Source organism: Crinia signifera, chromosome 6 (assembly GCF_055691185.1).
Source record: "Crinia signifera chromosome 6, ASM5569118v1, whole genome shotgun sequence".
Lineage (NCBI taxonomy): Eukaryota > Metazoa > Chordata > Amphibia > Anura > Myobatrachidae > Crinia > Crinia signifera.
Window position 1 is genome coordinate 169635110 of NC_139222.1, and position 22368 is coordinate 169657477.

At 42.9% G+C, this 22368-nt stretch overlaps 1 protein-coding gene across 2 annotated transcripts; it reads left to right on the plus strand.

Moving 5' to 3' along the window:
- The first annotated feature begins 430 nt into the window (after window positions 1-430).
- Window positions 431-20434, plus strand: XYLT2 (xylosyltransferase 2). 2 transcript variants are annotated; one of them, XM_083148079.1, is made up of 11 exons: window positions 431-708; window positions 1450-1852; window positions 5634-5809; window positions 5910-6112; window positions 7538-7618; window positions 9746-9962; window positions 10070-10246; window positions 11827-12089; window positions 12920-13100; window positions 17014-17347; window positions 18156-20434. In XM_083148079.1, the coding sequence occupies exons 1-11, from the start codon at window positions 577-579 to the stop codon at window positions 18476-18478; spliced, it is 2490 nt and encodes an 829-aa protein (XP_083004205.1). In that variant the 5' UTR covers window positions 431-576; the 3' UTR covers window positions 18479-20434. The 2 variants fall into 2 exon arrangements, with proteins under 2 accessions (XP_083004205.1, XP_083004206.1); XM_083148080.1 differs by having other exon boundaries at window positions 432-708; window positions 11830-12089.
- The last annotated feature ends 1934 nt before the right edge of the window (window positions 20435-22368 follow it).

A 22368-nucleotide genomic window follows, 5' to 3' on the forward strand; every position in this document is an offset into this window, starting at 1 on the left:
CGCGATTCTCTGCAATCCCTCCCCTCCCGCGATTCGCAGCATCCATCCCCCCACAACCCCCCCTCCTGCAATTCGCGGCACCCCCCGCGACCCCCCCTCCTGCAATTCGCGGCACCCTCCGCGACCCCCCTCCCGCGATTCGCGGACACCTAAGTTGCAATACAGGGCATCTTTCATACAATTCTAACCATATTTCTCATATACAAACGTTCACAAATTAAGGGGGCGCAGCCCCTTACGACGGTGTGAAGAGCGCCCGTAGGGCGATGAATCACCTAGTATTGAATACAATTGCATGCCACGTGGCTTTCCCTGAATGGTTGCCCGGCAACAAGAGACGCCCAACTGTACTTCCGCCAGCGCATGGGAAACAGAGCTGCTGGCCTCTTGGTACGTCATTCAGATCGAGGATGGGACGGCCATTTTTCTTTTGGGAAAATACTAGTATAATAACCACTGGGCAGCCAGCAGCGCAAGTGTAGAGTTATGTGGCGGTGATGGGCGCGTACTGTTGAGAGTCTCTGGAGATTCATCAACTAGGAACCCGTGGGTGTAGCAATATACCACCTAGTAGAGATGGCGCCCAATGCCCGGGTGCTAAAGCTCGGGCGCCGCTACAAATACCTAGCAGCCGCCGCGCTTGCTCTGCTGCTTATACAGGGCCTGGTGGTCTGGAGCTTCAGCGGACTGGAGGAGGATGGAGAGATTGTAAGGACCGATGAGATGTTGTATGTGAGCGACGGGTGACTGCCATGCTAGGGAGAACTGAGTAGAGTATAAGGGATAGCGGCATAAATCTGGGTGTAGAGTGGGGTTGTGGCTCCAGTAATGACTGACTGGGGAAATCGGCTATGTGTGCAAAGGTCTCTTGTATGTACAGCAGACTCCGGTTATGGCAGTATTGCATTGTTGTTACAGAGTGAATGATGAAGAATCTGAGCTATTTGCTTTTAAGGAGTGGGCTGAGACAATTGCGTGGAAGTCTTTTCTTTTTTTCCCTTTTGAATTAGATTTTTCTATGGATCTGCTCATTACACTTCTTATGGTGCCCATTCACTAGGGTGACATCTCCGAGGGGAGTAAAGTCACCCGTGATCCCCCTTGAACCTCCTGGGCGGCAGGACTGCATACAATACAATGTATGCAGTCCTTTTGCATACAATATATACTATGCATTCCCAGCAAAGCTTGTTGAAAGGTTTCGTGATGAGATCTATCTATCATGCAGCCGTACGCTCTTCAGGCGCTGATATGATGCTCACGGGACCTTGCATCGCATCGGACCTGATGTCAAACATATGCGATTTTGTACACTTTTCATCCGATTTATCGCCAAATGAAAATTGACCAAATCGCTGTGGAATCCCATGTATGGGCACATTTTAAAAGGTTCAGTGTGAGGAACCTGTCTTATTGCCATGTTATGAAAACTCCCATATTGTTTTCCAGAATGCTCCACAGAGGAGGAATAAAAGTCCAGATAAGGCAGAACACTCCAAAGACCCTGACAGTTCTGCGGGGCGTAGGTCATGGAGATTAAGAGTCGTGGGCAGTGAGGTGGCAAGAGTGACCAGAGATACCAATTCAAGGACCAAGCAGAGTACACGTATCCATGTCCCACGGGAGACCTGGCATAATTTGACCAGAGATGGTGACACAGGAAGTGTAGAAGGACCTCACCCCTCAGACCGTGGTTTCACTCCCAAATGTGAAATTAAAGGCAAAGACGCTTTGTCTGCTCTTTCTAGGGCAAGTACTCCGAAATGTCAGCAGGAAATTGCTAACGTGGTGTGTTTGCACCAGCTTGGACAACTGATGCCGCAGAGTTTGCCACGCTACTGCCAGATAACAGGTAGTTCCTGATTTCCCTTTCTGACAACTGATTTATGTGCTGATTTATGTGATATTGCCTTGGCTGATGAGAGATCTCTGGGTATTAATACATCATTTGTTTCTGTATGGGTTAATACATTGCTAACTTGAAATTGCATGGGAAAATAAGTCACCAAAGGCTTTTATACATGCCTACAGAAATCCAAGGTTACTTCTATTGACTGTAAATGTCACTGTAAGGTTGCATTATTGCTCTAATACAGTGTTTTTCAACCACTGTGCCGTGGCACACTAGTGTGCCTTGAGCTGTTTTCAAGTGTTCCCCCAGATCTAGAGATGCCCAAACCAGTTATTTACTGTCATTTACTGGTCTCTTCTTTCCATGTTTTTTATGGGTGCCAAATAGGTTTGTTATGTTTTTTCTGTGGGGGCCAATGTGTTTCGCCCTGTGGGGATCTCACGGTGTGCCTTGGCAAGTTTAAAATCTTATTTAGTGTGCCGGAAGGTAAAAAGGTTGAAAATCACTGCTTTAATACATAAGGGGGTTATTCTGGTTGATTTGCAAGGCTGCGAATTCGCAGGCTTGCGAGTCCACCAAACCCCGCCCGGCGAACGACCGCCCCCTCAAAGTGCGGCTTCGCCCAAACAGCTGCGAATGGATGTTTTGCATAAACATCCATTCGCATGGCTCGGGTAACCGCCCACATCTTTCGATGTTCACCGACTATCGAATGATGTTTAGCGTGCACGCCTATAAAAGTGACTTTTTAGTTGCGCACATTTGCGTGCACGCTGGTGTGGATATGGGCGGGCAGCTGACATCCGGTGATGTCAGCTACCCGCCCCCTACACCTGCGTCACTGCCTCATTACCATGAGAACGCCCAGCGTTCTCATGGGAACGCCCATGGAACGCTGGGCGTTCCCATATAGTAATGGGGCAGCCCGGCGCACCCCACCCATCTCCGCCCCCCCCCCCCCCCACCCCCACACTGCCATGGGTCGCCGTGGGTGCACGCACCATATGCCTGCACATGCGCAGATACCCGCCTGCGCGGACGCGCAACATCGGTCCTGCGTGCGAATGCACGCAGGACCGATGTGATCTGAATGAGGCCCTAGGTTTCTTTGTGAATACAGAAGGGATGCCCTAAGAACTTACTGGTTACATTGGGTAGGTACAGGAGTTAATTCACATCCTAGCATTGTTGTTGCATTATATATTCTGTGTGGTTAGATTTTGAAAAATCTAGAATAGTGTGGTGTTTGGGGCATTTATGACTTGCTACTGGTGTAAAGATTACTTAATGGCATTTGATAAGATAAGAAACCCTCTTCTCTGCCCTAAACACTTTAAAGTTGCCCACACACGGTAGGAATTTTAAAACATTAAATGGCCCTTTCCAACTGATCGGAATAAACGATCTTTTAAAACTTTAACATGTGTGGGCATAATCACGATCCAATGGGGTGCCCGTGGGTTGTTCATCAAGCCTGCTGATCCCTTCAGCAGGCAGAAAGATAAGTAGAATCTGATTGGTTGCAAGTGTTCCTTCTAGGAACCGTGGCAGGCAGGGCGCTGCTGCACGGAGGCAGCGTAAGGGGGGGGGGGGGGGCGGATCGGGCAGCCAACGTCACAAAGGGGGCATGCCCAGGCCGTGCTATAATGAAAAGGGGCGGGCCCGGCCCCTCCGAAGTCTCTGCACTGCTGGGGATGCACCGGGCATCGCCATCTACGGCGGCGCTGGGCTTCCCCGGTCACACCAGCAGGTTCGGAGGCAGGCTCTTTTAGCAGGGCACTGTAGAGGTGCAGGGCGCATTTTGCACTTTAAAAATCGGGCAGGGTGCAGCGCTGCAGGAAAACTATTACTATGGACAACATCCAATCTTCAATAATCTATTACAGTTTTTCCACTATACAAGCTGGGTCGCACCTGGGATTTGTACCCTGGTTCAACCTGGCTTACTAACCCTTTCCCACTAGTGTCCAGACCTGGCATAATGCCAGGGCGGGTGATGTCATCGGGAAGCCGGTGCGGCGCTGGGAGATGAGAGCATCTCCCACTGGCAGCTTTTACATCAGTGAATGGGACCTGGGTCGCATTGACTCGTGTTACCCGTTTCCACTGCTCCCGGACCCCATCCCGGGCCAACCCATGTAATTATCAAAATCAAGCCCACAGTTCTGTTAGGCAGTAATCCTAATTACTACACCACCACCTGTTTAGCTTCATAACTTATCTATTCTGTTGCTATCTGGACTATCTTTTTATAGAGGTAAAACTAGGTTGCTGCTTTAAATCTTTCTACAGAATTGCAGAAACTTTTGCATATTGGCCAGATCACCGATTTTTATATTTGTCCTGAGAGCTTCAAAAGATGGTACACAGACAATATATAATGGGCCATATGCACAGGGCGATTACAGACCCATTTCTAAGCAATCTGTATGGATCAAGTGAAAACACTGGCAGATCGCTCAGCACACTGCTCCCATCACCCCGTGTGTACGGGGCATTAGGCATGGGAAATAGGTTTTGGCACTAGTGGGGTATTTAGGATTGGGTTCAGGAGAGGGGCCATTAGGGTTAGGCATTTAGAAGGGGGGTTAGGGTTTGGCTACAGGTGGTAGGGCTAGGTTTAGGCTGTAGAGTAGATAGGTTAGGATTATGGTAGGCTGTGGCAGGGGTTTAGGGTTAGGCTGCAGGGAGATTTGAGGGTGGGCAAGGGGAAGGTAAGTATACTTACTGGACTCCAGTCTGGATTCCCTACAGTCTTTATTCTGACCACCAGCCTCCCGCATGCTGGTCGTCTGTATGTAACCTGTCCATCATATATTGTACATATTATTAGCACTGGTTTCACTATTCATCTTTTGAGATGTGTTGGGGCTGACAACCTCTTTACCAGCTGCTTTGTGAACACACATTCAGCGTGGGATCGCTAATCAGAGAATTTGCAATCCGTTCGATTATGGAGTGACTGTGCTAAATCAGCTTTAGCATTGCGCGCAGACACGGGGTCAATAGGCGGAAAAATATCCATATCCAGCGTAGCCATAGTTTGATTGACAGGAAGCTGGAATTTAGGGCTGGAAACATGGCATTTTCTTGTGAAACCGCAGGCATTCCCAGGCATTTTTTGGGTGAGTCTCTGACATTAGTGATGACCGCTTCAAGCCTGGCAGATTAGAGAGATAGATAGAGAGAGATCTATTATTTTTTTTTTCAATATCTAAGGCATGTTATGGCTAAACTTTCCTCTTGCCTTTTAGCTGTAAAGCGGTGTACACACGGTACAATATGGTCGATGAGCTGTGCTGCAGCGATAAATTGCTTGGTGTACGCTCCCGTGTTCAGGCCCCTAATGGTAGCAGGAGCTTGCTCCTGTGATCAGCTGTTTCCCTCTGCGGCTCCCCCAGTCTCCTGTTCATCAGCGACCATCTATGATCACTGTTGAAAAGGAGACACTGAGCAATATATTACACCATGTGTACACAGCTTAATTGACATGAGGGAAGCATTGATGATAAATATAGTGGTCACAGTACAAAAACAAAACGGGTATTCTATTAGTCCTGTTTATTTTTCAGCCCCCAAAAAAACAGGCTACTTTCACTATTTTAGCTCAGTGGTGAATATCGGCCTATTCTATTAAAGGCAGTTTTCGTTGACTAAAAAATTCCCGTATTCTGGCGACTGCATCGGAGATCAGGGTTAAGTTCCTGGACAAATATGTTCAGGCCCGTCCTGAAGGGCTGCTTATCTGGTATTATTCTGATTTGACTTCTGTATGTCTCAGGTAAAATGAACGCAGGCTTACAGTGGGAAGAATCTGATGTTGGAGCCCCTCTGCCTGAGAAGCCTCTGCGTGTAGTTTACATGCTTGTTGTACATGGAAGAGCAGTACGCCAACTAAAACGTCTTATCAAAGCAATTTACCACAAAGACCACTTTTACTACATCCATGTTGATCAGGTACTGTATGAGAATCTTCAGATGGTGAAATGTTAAAGAACCATAAGAGGGAATTACATGTGCAGAGGACTAAAATGGTATTTTCTTCTTTTTATTGCAGCGCTCCAATTACTTGCATAGCCAAGTGATTAAGTTGGCACAGCACTATACAAATATACGTGTTACCCCATGGCGCATGATAACCATCTGGGGTGGTGCCAGCCTACTTACAATGTATTTGCGCAGCATGCAGGATCTGCTAGAGATGACTGACTGGCCTTGGGACTACTTTATCAACTTAAGTGCGACGGACTACCCCACAAGGTGAATATAAACAAGATAACGACATTGACAATAGTCGGTATATACATATGAACAATGTAAAACTAAAGGTGCCCACACACTAGGAAAATCTATGATTTTAAGATTTCCCTTGAACTCTGTCAGTCCTGAACAAAAGATTTTGTGCAAAGGGTACATTTTGACAAAGTTTTCAGAAAAATTTGCTCCCTTTGGTGGTATGACCGGTGTGTGCGCTGCCAGTTCATGCCACTGACATGAGGGTGTGCACCATCATTTGTTGGTGGGTGATTGCAAATTTAATTTCCTCTGCTTTGCACGGCTGCGACTGTGTTTGCAGCCATGCACACGGGTGGGTTTTGCCTCTGGCCGGGCGGTGGCTACCTTAAGGCTGGGGTCCGAAGATTGGCAGCCCAACGATCAATTCTGAATCAGGCCCACAGTTGGATGAGCAGGAGAGAGCTTGAGAAGGTAACCATGGTGTAATTTCAATGGGTGTTGTCATAAACTAGCCTTCAAGAGCAACCCAGAGTTTAGTTTGCCTGTACATGGTCCACTCATAAATTCTGTTGAAATAGATAGCATGGTAATAAGATTTAGCATCCGGAAGTTGTAAACCCTCCCATGTGTTTCAGGCATGATAGTAGGGCACCTCTTTTTCTAGTCCAGATAAATTGGCAAATCAATGAATTAATGGACCAAAATTCGTCTTCAGCTATTAGTAGGTCCTAAAAGAGGTAGAGAATTTTAGGGAGTTTATTCAATCTTATCGGTTACCGATATCGTTCAGTGACGTCACAGAGTTTGCCGATGTGCATGCAGTCGCTGACAATATACTCAGATTGAGTTGCATGCACAGATGATGGGAGGGTCGTTGGCCACATTGAGTATACACCTATAAGGGTATTTTTGTAAAAAGTGAACAGCAATTTTGGAAATTATCTGGGCTGTATTCAAATTATCATTTGTTTAGCTGCAATGTGCGTCAAACCCCTTCCTTAATGAGCATGATCAGTGTGAGAACAATCATCAATTGCATATCATCTCACAATCTCCCTTCGCTTTAACCTCTCTAAGTTTAGGAAGTGTAGCCACCTAATGGGATGTGAGAAGCAACAGCCCAGTCATCACTAATACAATGTAAGTGAAGAAGAAAGTATAGAAATAATTAGAACATGTAAAAACTACAAAAGTGATACAGAAATTTAGAAAAAAAACAAGTACAAATGAAATCCCGCAGCTATGACTTGAAGAGTCGTGAACCATCCTCTCCGTGAATAAGAAACAATGTGGGTCGATGTCAATCTATCAAATGAGAGCAAGACATCATAAATACAATTTGAGCAATATGAGAGCATGTAATACAATTTGATTTAATAATAGCAAGAGTAACTCATCATAGCAATCAATATTAAATGAATTGTGACTTTGTGCATCTTGTCTACACAGGACCAACGAGGAGCTGGTTCTCTTCTTATCGAAATACAGAGATAAGAACTTCCTTAAATCTCATGGCCGTGACAATGCAAGGTAACGGTGGGGATTCTCTGGGCTAAATAGTCACTTGGCCCCTGATTCTGAGGTGGAAGTAAAGTAAAAAAGGCCCCTTCTATGAAGTGTCCTACATGTAACACTAAAAACACCTTAAGCTGTGTATATTTTGAGTTTTTAACATAGGTTGACAAGTTTAAATTATAGCTTTTTACACAGGCTCTTAATACAAAGAGTTAAACTGAATTAGTAGAAGTTTTCTTTATGTCCACATGTAATTGGTGCGGTCTTTAAAGAAGAGTAAGTCAAGTTACACAGCAAAGAGCAGTAGTGTCAAAAGGAAGCAGCAATTTTGGAACTTCTTTGGGCTGTATTCAAATCCAAAAGAGAAAATCTCTGTGCATATATACAAAACCATGTTGAGGCAGATTTTAAATTTGCAGAGAGGGGGCGTATTCAAGCACAAATGTAAATTGCAGTGTAAAAATAAAGCTGTTCAGGGTTGCAAAAAATCTCCCCAAATCTTTTTTTTTTTTTTTTTTTTCACACCTGTTGTCATTATGGAGAACTTTGAGGAAAAACATTTTTTATTTCATTTTGGAATAAGGCTGTAGCATAACAAAATGTTGAAAAGCGCTGTGAATACTTTCCTGATGCAGTGTTAAATATCTTTTGGGCTGTTATGTGACTTTGTGGCAATTTGGACTACATAGCCTCACATACATGCAACCTCCCATTGCCACTCATATACACCCATTCAGCCTAAAGCTCACTTGTATGGCTGAATTACCCATAGGTGAATGCACTTGGCTACAGATCACGATCCGTGCTGAAAATTGCAAGATCCAGCTTCAAAATAGGTTTGCGTTAGCTCCACAAATTATGATCTTAACAATCTAGATGAGTGGGCAAAAAAGTGGAAGATGAAGTTCAATGTAGATAAATGCAAGGTCATGCACCTCGGTAGGCATAACCAGTTTGCTAGTTATAACCTAAGCGGGGAGACATTGGGTAATTCAGTACTTGAAAAGGATCTAGGAGTCAGAATAGATAACAAATTGGGGTGTAATGCTCAATGTCACATTGCAACAAAAAAGGCCAACATAATAATAGTATGTATTAAAAGGGGCATGGAAACTAGAGACTCAAAAGTAATTATGCCACTGTACAAGGCATTGGTTAGACGACACCTGGAATACGGAGTACAATTCTGGGCCCCACACTATAAAAAGGACATCATAGAATTAGAAAAAATCCAAAGAAGAGCAACAAAGCTTATTAGGGGAATGGAGACTTTAAGCTACGAGGAGAGATTAAGCAAGCTGGGACTGTTTACACTAGAGAAGAGATGTTTAAGGGGGGACATGCTCAACATGTACAAATATATCAGGGGCCAATATATGGACCTGTCAAACACCCCTTTTACTGCAAGGAAGGAATCTAGTACACGCGGGCACGAGTTTAGATTAGAAGAAATGCGATTTCATTACCTTAGAAGGAAAAACTTATTTACGGTCAGAGCAGTCAAACTGTGGAACTCTCTTCCTGGAGATGTGGTGTCGGCAGACACAATAAATACCTTTTTAAAATAAGGTTGAAAAAACATTTATTGGTTAAAAACATCCAAGGGTACAAATAAGAATCCTAATATGTCTTTATAAATATCAGAATATACTATATAACAAGGGCTAAGCTATTAAAACCCAGGTTGAATTTGATGGACGCAAGTCTTTATTCAGCCTTATCTACTATGTGACTATATTGCTGCCTTTACATGCAGAGGAGAGCATTGCACAGAGATTGGTGGCTTTCTGCCTTTGGAAACCTAAAGAATCTCCCCTGACAACAGATGTTAGCTCCAGATTATGCTTTTATCTAACAATGTTGGTGACAGGCGATTCAACCAGGGCTTCCTTCAAACACTGTAATCTTTGTACTATCTTATTATTAACATAAACATTTGTATGTCAACAGCTTGGTCCAACTAATGGTCATGGTTCAATAATGTTCTCATTCTATTCCCCTCCAGCACTGTGTGTGTGTGTGTGTGTGTACACAGGATTTAAGATAAAATACCAAATTGCCTGCCATAAAGTTGACTCATGTTTATAGAATTAAGACTATCCCTGAGAGAATCATTGAGACATTGAATGTCTTTTATTCTAGGTTCATTAAGAAGCAAGGGCTGGATCGACTTTTCCATGAATGCGACTCCCACATGTGGCGTCTTGGCGAGAGACCGATACCAGAGGGCATTGTGCTAGATGGTGGCTCAGATTGGTTTGCACTCACTCACAAGTTTGTGAAATATGTAACCTATACAGATGATGTCCTGGTGTCCGAATTGAGACTATTTTACAAGTACACCCTGCTACCGGCTGAGGTTAGAGGTTGAACATTCTGCATACAGCCCTGTCTCTGTTCCTGCTCTTATATTCTGTGTGCAGCTTTTAATCTTTCTAACCCTGTGCTTGTTACTTCCTCTTTCAGTCTTTCTTTCACACTGTACTGGAGAACAGTCATGATTGCAACACTCTCGTTGACAATAACCTGCGCGTGACTAACTGGAACCGGAAGCTGGGCTGCAGATGTCAGTATAAACACATTGTTGACTGGTGTGGCTGTTCTCCCAATGACTTCAAACCGCAAGATATTGCCCGTTTGCAGGTATTCTAATATTCTAAGGCATCAGGATAGTTACATTTAAACTGCCATTATGCCATTACGGAACAAACCAATTCACCATAGTCTATTTTATTGTAAGAGAAAGGATGGCATTGCTTCACCTTGCACAACATGACACATCTATACTTAACCGTATCCTCTGCATTTCCACATAAATCCTTATACAGGTTGAGTATCCCGTATCCAAAATGCTCGGGACCAGGAGATTTTTGGATAACGGATTATTCCGTATTTCGGAATATTTTAATATTTTAATGATGTGTTTTGAAGTATCTTGCATTTATGCTGTATAAACACATAAAATAAACACAAATATATTTTATTACCACATAAAATACACACAAAAATATTTTATTTGTTCAAAAAACAAGGTTTCAAAACATGAAACAAAATTTGTGTACTATCTCAGGTACTGAATTTGAATGCCAAGCAATCATTGTCTTGCACATATATAGTGCCAGTTACATATCATGTCACCAGTAGTGCTGTTACAAATGTCCCCAGTGAGTTTTTAGCAAAAAAAAATTTTTTTTTCACTTTCTGAAAAGTATGGTTTTCGGAATAATTCGGATAACGGATATTCGGATACGGGATACTCAACCTGTAATACATTACTTGAAACCATTTTATGAAATAACACGTAATTCTGTATTCAGACATTTACGTGCTTTTTGTTTCTGTGATTTTTTTTTTTTTTTATCATTTGTGATGACTTTGGTTAAAGCAGATTTAAGTCACTGACTTGTACAAGCCTTCTTACATAACTTCCAAAATATTTTGCTGTGTTTATAGAGCATAAGTTCTCAAACTCTGTCCTCGGGAAGCCAACCAGTTCGTATTTTCCAGATCACCCGACAGACTCACTGGTGGAGTTATTACTTGTTTTTAAAAGATTTACAGGTGGAGTTAATTCTTTCTTTTGCAACTCTGTGAGGAGATCTGGAAACCTGAACTGTTCGGGTGCAAAGAATGATCTTTCATCCATATTTTTGTATTCAACCTATTCCCTACAAGCACATAATACCAGCTTACCATCTAAGATAACCCTGACCTGGACATGCAAGATGGTCAATGTCTGTTGCTTCATATGGGAGTGGTCCCAATGTTTTGGCTCGTGAGTTTCTGTAATTTGGAGAGCGGTCTACGGGGGAGCTATGTGTTTCTCCTACAGTATACCACAAAGTCATTGTTTCCCAACCACAGTCTTCAAGGCACCCTAACAATCCAGGATTAATGGTAGTCATGCTTAAGTATATATGATTAAATCAAAATAATGGAGGTACTAATTAGGTCACCTGTGCGTAAGTATAGATATTCTTAATAAGGGGACTTTTATATTGTACCTTGAGAACCATGGCTTAAAACTCTTGGACTAAGTAATGATGACTTAAGTTGCCTACATAATATACAATTATTTTTAACGATATGCAAGATAAAGATATCACTGACAGTATTATTGTCAGTGGCGTAACTTTAAATACTGTTCCGTGTGTATGCACGTTAACACCGCATCACTCCATATGTGCCATTATACATTTTTCCTCATTGCTTTCTCCTTTCAGCAGCTTTCCAGACCAACATTTTTTGCCAGAAAGTTTGAGTCTGCAGTGAATCAAGAGGTCTTGGATATTTTGGATGCTCATCTATTTGGAGAGCTAAAACCATCAACCCCTGGTCTCAAAGGCTATTGGGAAAATGTGTATGACAGCATGGAGGGGGTGGAAGGTCTCAATGACGTGACCATGACCGCATATGCATCATTTACACGCTTCTCTCTGCGTGACCTGCTCAGCCCAGAGAAAGTGAGCAGAAAAAATACTTGCAGGTAGGTGGAGGAATAAATTGGTTACAGCTAATACTGACAGAGTATGATTGTGTGGAAGCTACCCCTTAGTGACCGTATAATGTATATGATGTCACTTTCTGTATTCGCATTATGTCATTGACCCAGACATGATGATAATTGTACAGTCCTGATTATATATGCATATAAAGCTGGTGACTCATTTTGATTAGGGGAAGGGGGTGGTTTCTTCAGGTTTGTTTCACTAATATCTGTGTGGGTATGTGGGCACAGTCTGTGCCTTGGTACATGTGATGGACGGGAAAAAAAAATTCCATCATGTACTGAATCCCTTGAGAAGTACAAATGCCCAAAAAATCATACTGAAAATGAAACAAAAATTAGATTCAGATTGGGTAACTGTTATCCAGATATCCCAAATCTGAAATATTCCGAAAAGCATAGGTTTTCAGAATATCCCCCCCGCACCTTTTTTTCATACTCAATTCGTCCCCCGGTGTCTACGGCAGCCTTCGGATTAGTCTTCAGTGGCATCCTTGGTCCCAATGATGCATTGGTCACCGTCGCACATGTGCAATGCATCTTTTGGACAGGGAATGCTGCTGAAGACTAATCCGATGGTCGCCGTGGACGTCTGGGGACCAGGTGAGTGTTTCAAAATAAATAAGTATTCTGAAATCTGGAATAATCCCTTATCCAAAATGCTCGTGGTCCCAAGCATTTTAGATCAGGGATACTCAACTTGTATTATATTTTTTTTTTCTGCCTCTTTAATAAGTTTTATATAATGCTTGTCGTTACTATGCAGTAGGGTATACTTGGAGAATACTGAATATACTTCTTTTCTGTAGCTACTCTGCAGACGGTTTTCCATCAAGTGTTGAGATGTATTTTTATGATGACCATTTCCAAGGCTACCTGGTGACACAAAAAGTTCAACCTAATGAAACACTGGAAATTTGGATGATGCCACGTGGTACTATGAGACTGGTTGATCAGGTCGGAGCAGCTAGTCGCATCCAAAGTCTAGAGGTAAATCTCTTGCTCTACTCAGTCATGTCCAAACTGTGGCCCTACAGCTGTTATGAAACTACAAGTCCCATCATGCCTTGCCACAGTTTATCTGTTAGGGAATGCTAAAACGATTGCAAGGCATGCTGGGATGTGTAGTTTCACAACATCTGGAGGGCCACAGTTTGGACATGCCTGCTAGACATAGTTTCCAATTTAGTCTTGCATATTTCTTGTTTCCTTGTAGCTTTTCAGTTAACAACTTCAGGTCAATCCATGAAAATATGGACATCTGGTCTAAAACATAAGTCAACGCAGGTACAAGGTGTTGGCATTATTAGTCAGTAACGTGCTCTATTTTGGTAATAGAGAAAAATATTTAAATATCCATAATATGAAATAATACATCACATATCAAAAACGATCAGCATTCGCTAAATTAAAGTATTATTATTATTATTATTATTGAAGGATTTTCTTTCATTTTGCATACTGTAGTTTCATTCAATCATATTATCTGGGTTAATATAATGGAAATAAGGCAATTTAACATCTCTAAATAATTCTCTATCCATGATATGGTTAAATGAACACCACCTACAGTAAAGGTGATTCTGTAAATGTTAAACAGTTTGATTATTCATATTTATTTATTACCTCAAATTATTATATATACTGTACTTTTTTTTTAAATAAAAGTTTCTAAATACAATCTCTTATTTTTTTTAAAAAGGGTAAAAGACTTTTCCAAGCTGTAATTTGTTGTAAGGGAATCACATTACAGATGTGTTCTTGTAAAACTAGCCTCAATATGCCATGTGACATCTGGCACAAGTTCGGCGCCATGTCACATGCTAGCGCGGGTATGATTGCAATGCAACTCTGATGCACCAGGAGACTGTGCTGATAAGTTCTGTATGTGGCAATTGGATATCTGTGTGTGATAGTCTGCAAAAAGCAAAATAGAAGTAGGCATAGAAAAAAATATATTTTTAACTTGCACGACACCAAACAAGGTTTTATTATTGCCAAGGCACGCAATCACATTGGTCCCCACAGATAGTTGAAATAAAATACATTGGTCCTCACATTAAAACAAGAGACCAGTGAATTACAGTCAGACTAGTGGCAGTGGCTGTTGTGGACTTCTTTTAGATGGGTGTGGTATGACACTCTGACATATACTATCTGTCGGGTTTCTGACAGACAGTATACCTACATCGGAATCCCAACCGCCGGTACTCCGACAGGAGGGCGAGCCCTAATCTGCCCCTTGCGGGCTCAGTGGCTCGATTATTTTTGATTTGTATTTCTATATATCTAAATCTATGATGTGGTTTTTTTTTGTCAACTTTTAATAACCAGTAAGGTTAAAACACCTGTTTTGTAAAGGAGCAGCTCTGTGGGGTCTAAAATACAGTAACAAAGCGCTATATAGTAAATGCAATACCAATCGGTTTAATAAATATACTTTAAAAATGTTTACAAGCTCTTTTTTTTATTTTTAATTTTTTTGGGGAAAAGTGCAGTCTCCTAGTATAAGCAGAATAAGCATTTGTCTTGTTCTAGGTTGCTAAACTAACTTTCCCTTACAATTCTCAGGGTCCGGTGATTTTTCTGCTCTGGGTGTAGTGTTTTGAGGTGATAAATCCAGAGCGGTTCTACCTTTTTAAATATTAGGTGCTTTAAAGTAACAGGCAGACTTGCCAGAATTCCCACAAAGCGTACAGCTTTCAGGCTAGGGTTACCACCTAGTCCCTTTAATTCCGGACACATGTTAATTATACAGGTTCTGTGGCAGTTTAAAATCAGGTGAAGTGGAGTCTTGAAGTCAGCCAGCCACAGAACCTGTGTAATTAATATGTGTCCGGAATTAAAGGAGCTAGGTGGTAACCCTATTTCAGGCTATTGTGTAATGGGCCCTACACACATATTCAGCCATTTTCTGAGCAATTTTACATAATTTCACAATTTCAATAATGCTATTAGAAAATGGCAGAATATTGCTTTGTGTAACCCACACAGCGATACAAACGCACGGCCCCACAGCCCCAAATCTGGCAGCAATACAGAACAGCTGTGCTGGTAAATTCTGAGTACTCTCTCAGAAAGCCATGCGCATCGGCTGCATGTTCTTGTAGCAGGTGATGTGCTGGGCCTTCTGAGCGAGTGCAGCCTCCTGAACCCCCCCCCCCCCACCTGCGGCACCCATGATTGCCCCAACCAGCGGCATCCAGACTCCCCCCTCCTCCCCTCCACCCATCTGCAATATGTGAATCTGCAGAGTTGCACTCACCCTGGGTCCTGCTCTCAGCAGTGACAGTGGTCTTAGTCCCCTGGGGAGGTGGTCTGGGTTCCCCCTCATCAATCAGCGGCAGTGGAGGAAAAAAAATAGAATTTCAAAATGCCCACAGTCAGCCAATCACGGCTGGCCACATCGGCACTCCGCCCCTGGCTATATTAGTCAGCTTGAGACAGGGGACAGGCAGTTCGCCGCAGAAGCCCTGGGTAAAGAGAGAGCAGATGAATTTTTTAAAAAATATTTACAAAACCGGTGTGTTTTTTATTTTAATATTTCCTTCACAGGGGTGCTATATGGACCGGCGGGTCTTTTAATACCCCACATGCTGGTACCTGTGGTTCTCCCAAGTACCAGCATGTGTGGACTGGCTTGCCGGGACCTGTAGTACTGCTGTAAAGGACAATATTACTGTTTAAACCAGCTATAAACCTAGCACCCACCACCCAGTGGTGCAGAGGATGGGATGGCCTCGGGCTTCAGTCCAGGCCTGGGGTGCCCTGGAGAAGGGGGGTGGACCCCTTTATTTGGAGGGGGTCCCCACCTCCCCGAAACTCCTGGCCCTAGTTAGGGTGGGTATTCTTTTGGCCACGGGACCCCATCAAGCCTGTCTCCTGACTATGGCATTATACCCCTTGCTAGTGGAGCCTGGTGCTGGTCCCCAAAACACGGGGGGACCCATACTCCTTTTGACCCCTGTATTTTGGGAACCAGGGCTGGTCAAACTTATGGGGGGGACCCACACCATTTTTTCTACATTTTATTTTTCTGTTATAGACAATTGAAGATGACACCCCCAGGCTTTATTCCAACCCATTATTTAACTATTTTTTAAAAATTTTATTCCCCGGAAGTCGCCTTAACACTTTCAATGATCGTTTAGGGCAGTATGGATGGTGTAATGGTTAGCATAACCGCCTTACAGCGCTGAGGTTCGATCCCCACCATGGCCAGAACTGTGCGTGGTCTGTATATTCTCCCCGTATTTGCGTGGGTTTACTCTGTGTACTCCGGTTTCTTCCCACAATCCAAAAATATACTGGTCGGCTAATTGGCTCCCAAAAAAATTAACCCTGAAAGGTCTGTATGTGCGTGTACATGTGGTAGGGAATATAGATTGTAAGCTCCACTGGTGCAGGGACTGATGTGAATGTTTATATATTCTCTGTAAAGCAGCAAGGAATATGTGTGCACGATGGCCCTTATTCAGATCTGATCACAGTAAAAGACAAAACCAGGTGCACTGCAGCTGGGGCAGATGTAACAAGTGCAGAGAGAGTTAAATTTGGGTGGAGTGTGTTAAAACTGAAATCTAAATTGCAGTGTAAAAATAATGCAGCCAGTATTTACCCTGCACAGAAAAAAAATAACTCACACAAATCTAACTCTCTCTGCACATTTTACATCTGCCCCACCTGCAGTGCACATGGTTTTGTCCATTTTGAGAACAAATTTGTACTGTGATCAGATCTGAATAAGGGCCTATATAAGAAACTGTTAATCTCTACTGCTGAATCTCCCATTATGAATCTCTGGCACAAATCTCTCCATGTGTAGCCCGTACGTTTTTAGATCCTTTTTAACATCTTCTCACTATTTTCACTGATTGTTTATTGTGGCTGCTTGTTTTTATAGGTGGGTACTAATTGGGACCCCAAAGAGCGGATCTTTCGAAATTTTGGTGGTCTGATTGGGCCTTTGGATGAGCCTCTGGCTATGCAGAAATGGACCCATGGAGTCAATGTAACTGTGACTGTAGTCTGGATTGATCCTACATATATTATAGCAGCGTCATATGACATTGCTGTAGAATCTGAGGCTGATTTCACACAATACAAACCACCCTTGTCACGACCGTTGCGTCCTGGTGTGTGGAGTGTTCGCTTGCTGCACTTCTGGGAGCTGCTGGCAGAAGTCAAATTTCTTGTGGTGCCACTGACTTTTAGGAAGAAGGAGCCACTACAGAAGGGTAAGATATTGGAATCAAACCTAGTTGGATAGAATGTCTCTTGACCAGCTTGGACATCCACCTATCAATGTGGGCAAGATGGAAAGTGATTTAACCTGTGTTGTACTGACTTTATTGTTTAATTAGCAAGGTTGCACTGCACTTGCCATTCCTAGTGGGATGTACACCCGCACTGGGTTGGGATCATTTGACATGGGTTTTTTCACTGTTTTTTTTACCTGGATGTCAACACAGTCAACATGGACACAGTTTAAAGTGCACCGCAGCCCCTAGCTATGCATTGGGCACTGTGCCTCGCTATGCTCGGCACACTATTTTATTCCACACCCTAGTGGATGGTAGGGCATGAAATACCGCCCGTCGGCACATGTCAGCTCAAAAAACAGTGAAAAACCCCATGTCGACTTAGACACTGTCGAACTAATGACCTGTCGAATTTATGACCTTTTGAACTTGACCCATGTTGACCTCTTTCCATGTCGACCTAATGACTGTCGACCATCATGCTGTAGACCAAATGACCGCATCCCCCCGCACTTGGGGGTTGGTAAATATTGGCTGCTTTTGCTTGTAGGCCATATTCTGTTAGTGTTATGTCGAAAGTAATCTGGATTTTTATGGTTTCTACCATGTGAATTTTCTCTGTATCTGCAGTTTCTACTAATTTATTCTGATTATAAAGTGTAATTAAGTGGTGGGGGAGGTCAGAACTTTTTCAGCTAGAGATACATGATGATTAACATGCTGTAATATTTATATGTAAACCCTTTTTTTTTTTTTTTTTTTTTTTTTTTTTTAAACTCTTCAGCTGACCGGTGGTTACATGCTGGCCCACCTCGAGGGCAGTACATGGAGCAAAATTTTCAGGCTCTGAGTGGAATTTTGAGTTTACCACCTCGCACTGAAATTGAGAAGGATGCTGATAGAAAATCAGAGCTGTTGGGCAAAGACTTGGAAAATTGGACAGATAATCGTTTAAGTGACTTCTGGTCCGTTGGGGGCATTTGCACCAAGACTGTCTCTGCATTTTGCCCCTCACTTACTGTCTGTTCTGATACACACTGGAGTTCTCTGTCACCTGACCCAAAGTCTGAGATGGGGACAATCAGACCTGATGGACGTCTAAGGTAGCAGAACCTGTGGACAATAACACATGGAGGTTAACGCTGCCTAAACTACGGGATGGTACGGTTTTATGTGTGGCACAGCTATGAGGGTACAGTAAGCTTGTGCTTTTTACCAAGGAAAGAAATGTTGGAACAGAATGTTAACAATATACCCTATAGCAATCGGGTGAGGGTAATTCACTGTTACACACCTGAGCAGCAGTAGTGTTCTAATGTGTGAGGACCTAATTGGGGACACGCGACTCCATCAGCCCTCATTACGATCTATAAGGGTTGCCAAGCTGATCCAACCATTACCTGTGAGTGCCAAATATGTTCAGGCCGTGAACTAATCTGCTGCTAATAACGGGCCGGAAATGACCAAATACTATGTGGATTGACACTACTATTCCTGACGGGGCTGGTCCCTCAGATGGATGACTTCTTTCTGTACTTTTAAATGGACTGGAAAAAAACATTTGCAACACTCTAGATCATTGATTGCCTAATTGCAAGTGTGGTAAAGATTCTGTCATTGCTGAAGTCTTAGTAAATGACGACAACTATGATATTGTAAGTGGTGACATCAGTGACTGTAGCATTTACCATGCTAATGGTGGGATCAGTTACCACCACTAAAGAAGCTTTGTATATGGTTCACTATGATGCTTTCAGTAGACCCACTGATAGCTGCTAGAATCAGAGACCAGCAGCACATTTTTATATAAAAAAATAATAATAATAATAAAGTACCAAAGGTTGCCCTGTAGTGCAGCTTCCTGTGTAAAATGTGTGGGGCTGGCGCCACAGGTTAGTGTGCCCACAATCCCTCTTGTGACACAATGAAGCACTTTATTCATGTCATTTTTATGGAGTGAAATATGTCTTAATAAAGGTATGCTGTAATCACTAGATGTGGTGCTGATGGTGGTTGTCAGGGGTAAATAGCACATGACCTATGCATTTATGTTCGGTTAATATGACATATAGAGTATTGGGTATTATTTTATTAAGTTTCTTATATAGCGCAGCATATTCCGTTGTGCTTCAAGAAAGGAGACCGTGATACAACAAACTGGATATTTAAAGACAGTCAAAAGGTAGGAGGGCCCTGCTCGCAAGCTTACAATCTATAGGGAAATAGGCATTGATGCATAAGGGTAGATACTGTATTCTTTATTGCATCGATTCCACCGGAATGTCAGGTTCTGTGACTGGTTCTGGAATTTGATAAGCTTGCCTGAGTACAGGCTGACTGACATAGTCAATACCTAAAACAATCTGATTTGAAGAGCTGTTTAATTTAAGGCCTGTGGCCATAACAGAAGTAATGATCTCAAGAACTCTGTGAATAGAATAGGTAAATACTTGCAGCTATTCTAAAGCTGTGTGCACACGGGGTGATTTGGGCAGGTGATTTTGGGAATATAGTCCAAACTCACCTAGGTTATCCAGAATTGCCCTGTGTGAACACTGCTGGCGATAGCGATGCACAGCAAGTAAATTTTGACTAGTTGCCGCACACTTTATTTGGCTGTACACAGGGGCTGTGGCTGGAGACGGTAACCTTGTCTCTTGCAGTTTCATCCTGATTTTTGGCTAAGCCAAATCGCATAGTCAAAATCACCCAGCCCGAGTTTGTGTGTACACCTCCTAACTAAATGTGATACAATTGCATTAGGTGGATTTAATCGATAATTGTATGATTTTTAGTCTCACCGGAACACTATGAACTCTCGGTATCTAATCCTATTACCAGAAACACTGATGGGCTGATGCGCTTCATCATACTATACATATTCTAGTTCACTCACAAAGGTTATTCAGTCACTCTCTAATGGTCAAAACCATGTGCACTGCTGGTGGGGCTGATGTAACATGTGCAGAGAGAGTTAGTATTGGGTGTTTTATTGTTTCTGTGCAGGGTAAATACTGGCTGCTTTATTTTTACACTGCAAAATAGATATCAGTTTGAAGTAAACCCCCCCCCCTCCCCAATCTAACTCTGCACATGTTACATCTGCCCCACCTGCAGTGCACATGGTTTTGTCCATTAGAGAGTGATTGTGCCTAGAATAACGCCCTATATTTGGAGTCGTTTGTTGATTCGGATGTGTGGGGGCCGGTGTAAACCATCATCCAGATGGTAATGTGCCAAGTAAACCTTTTTATTGATACATGATTAGTATGATTGTGGGAGGTTAGATGGGTCAGAGTTTGTTCAATAAAGAAAACCTGTGGAAAGCAATGCATTCCTTGTGTGTGTAGTACTAACCATGTTAACTAAACGCGGTTACTCACCAGTATACATAATAATCATATCGGCAAGGAAGTATATGTTTCACAATTTTACAATGGTCCCCTGGTCCAGCTGGCCATATTCCTTCCATGGGCAGGGTACACTGTTTTTGGAGTGTAGTAGGAAACCACACCACCCAGCAAATACAGTATGTATCCACCAGCTGTGGGATCATTTCAGCAGCGGTGCCAGATTTATAGTTCACCCTGTAAGAGATAGTAGTCTAAATAAAAGAAGAAAAAGCACATGAGGGAAGAAAGCCCTGCTCGTGAGAGCTTACATTCTGAAGGGGTTTGGTAGAGAAATGGTGGTGACACAGATGGGAAAGTCAGTGACCAAAGAGCAGAGGAAAGTTAAGCTGTGTACACACGGGGGCGATAGGGGCTGAAATCGCTGGAAATATGGTCGCTGGCGTCCATATTGCCAGTGATGGGAGTGTGGGATAAATCGCCGGATGCACGCTCCCGTTTTCAGCCCTATTCTAATCGCTGGTCGCTGATGAAAAGGAGAAACTGAGCAATATATTGCTAGCAATATATCTCCCCCGTGTGTACAGGGCTTTAGGATGATGGATAAGAAGTGGGCCTTAAGAGCCCATTTAACATGTTGTGGAGAGTCTGATCAGGAGATCATTCCAGAAGCACCACGCTTAAAATCTTGGTGGCTGGAATGGGAGGGAATCGGTACATCTGTCAGACCACACTTAGGTCTACAGTCATTAGGTCAACCCCACTAGGTCGACTGGCAGGAAGGTCGACCTGACTTAAGGTCGACATGGGCCAAGGTCGACATGACTTAAGGTCGAATTTGCATAAAGGTCGACATGAGGAAGGTCGACTGGTCATAAGTTCGACATGGGTTTTTCACTGTTTTTTGACCCGAATGTCGACACAGTCGACATGGACACAGTTGGCAATGAGAATCGGACCCTCGCATCGCTCGCAATGCTTCGGGCACGGTGGCTCGCTTCGCTCGCCACAGCTTTAATAACCTCCTCCACGCCCTAGTGGATGGTAGGGCATGAAATACCGCCTGTCGGCACATGTCGGCTCAAAAAACAGTGAAAAACCCATGTCGACCTTATGACCAGTCGACCTTCCTCATGTTGACCTTTATGCAAATTCGACCTTAAGTCATGTCGACCTTGAGTCAGGTCGACCTTCCTGCCAGTCGACCTAGTGGGGTCGACCTAATGACTGTAGACCTAAGTTCATTCTAATAGATGACCGCTTCCCAATGGGAGGAAGTAATCAGTTGGCAGGATAGGCAGTGTGTAATTGTGGTTGACGATTTCCCTTCACACTCTCACCCAAAGATGTACATTTTTTATTTCTAGCTATATTGCTCTCTATACATTTCATTATCTCTATTTAAGGGGGCAGACTAGATGGGCCAAAAGGTTATGTACCTTAAATTGTATGTTTCCTCAACTCTGTATTATGTTTACAATTTTCTGCATTTTTTTTTCCTGTTTTATGTTAGTGTCTTCTGTATTTACGTAAACATTTGTATTATGTTCATGATTTTTATAAAGTGACTTGGATCCTTTTAGAGAAAAGCGCTGCATAAATAAAATGTATATCCTAGATCAACCACATCAAACTTGTGTCCTTCCT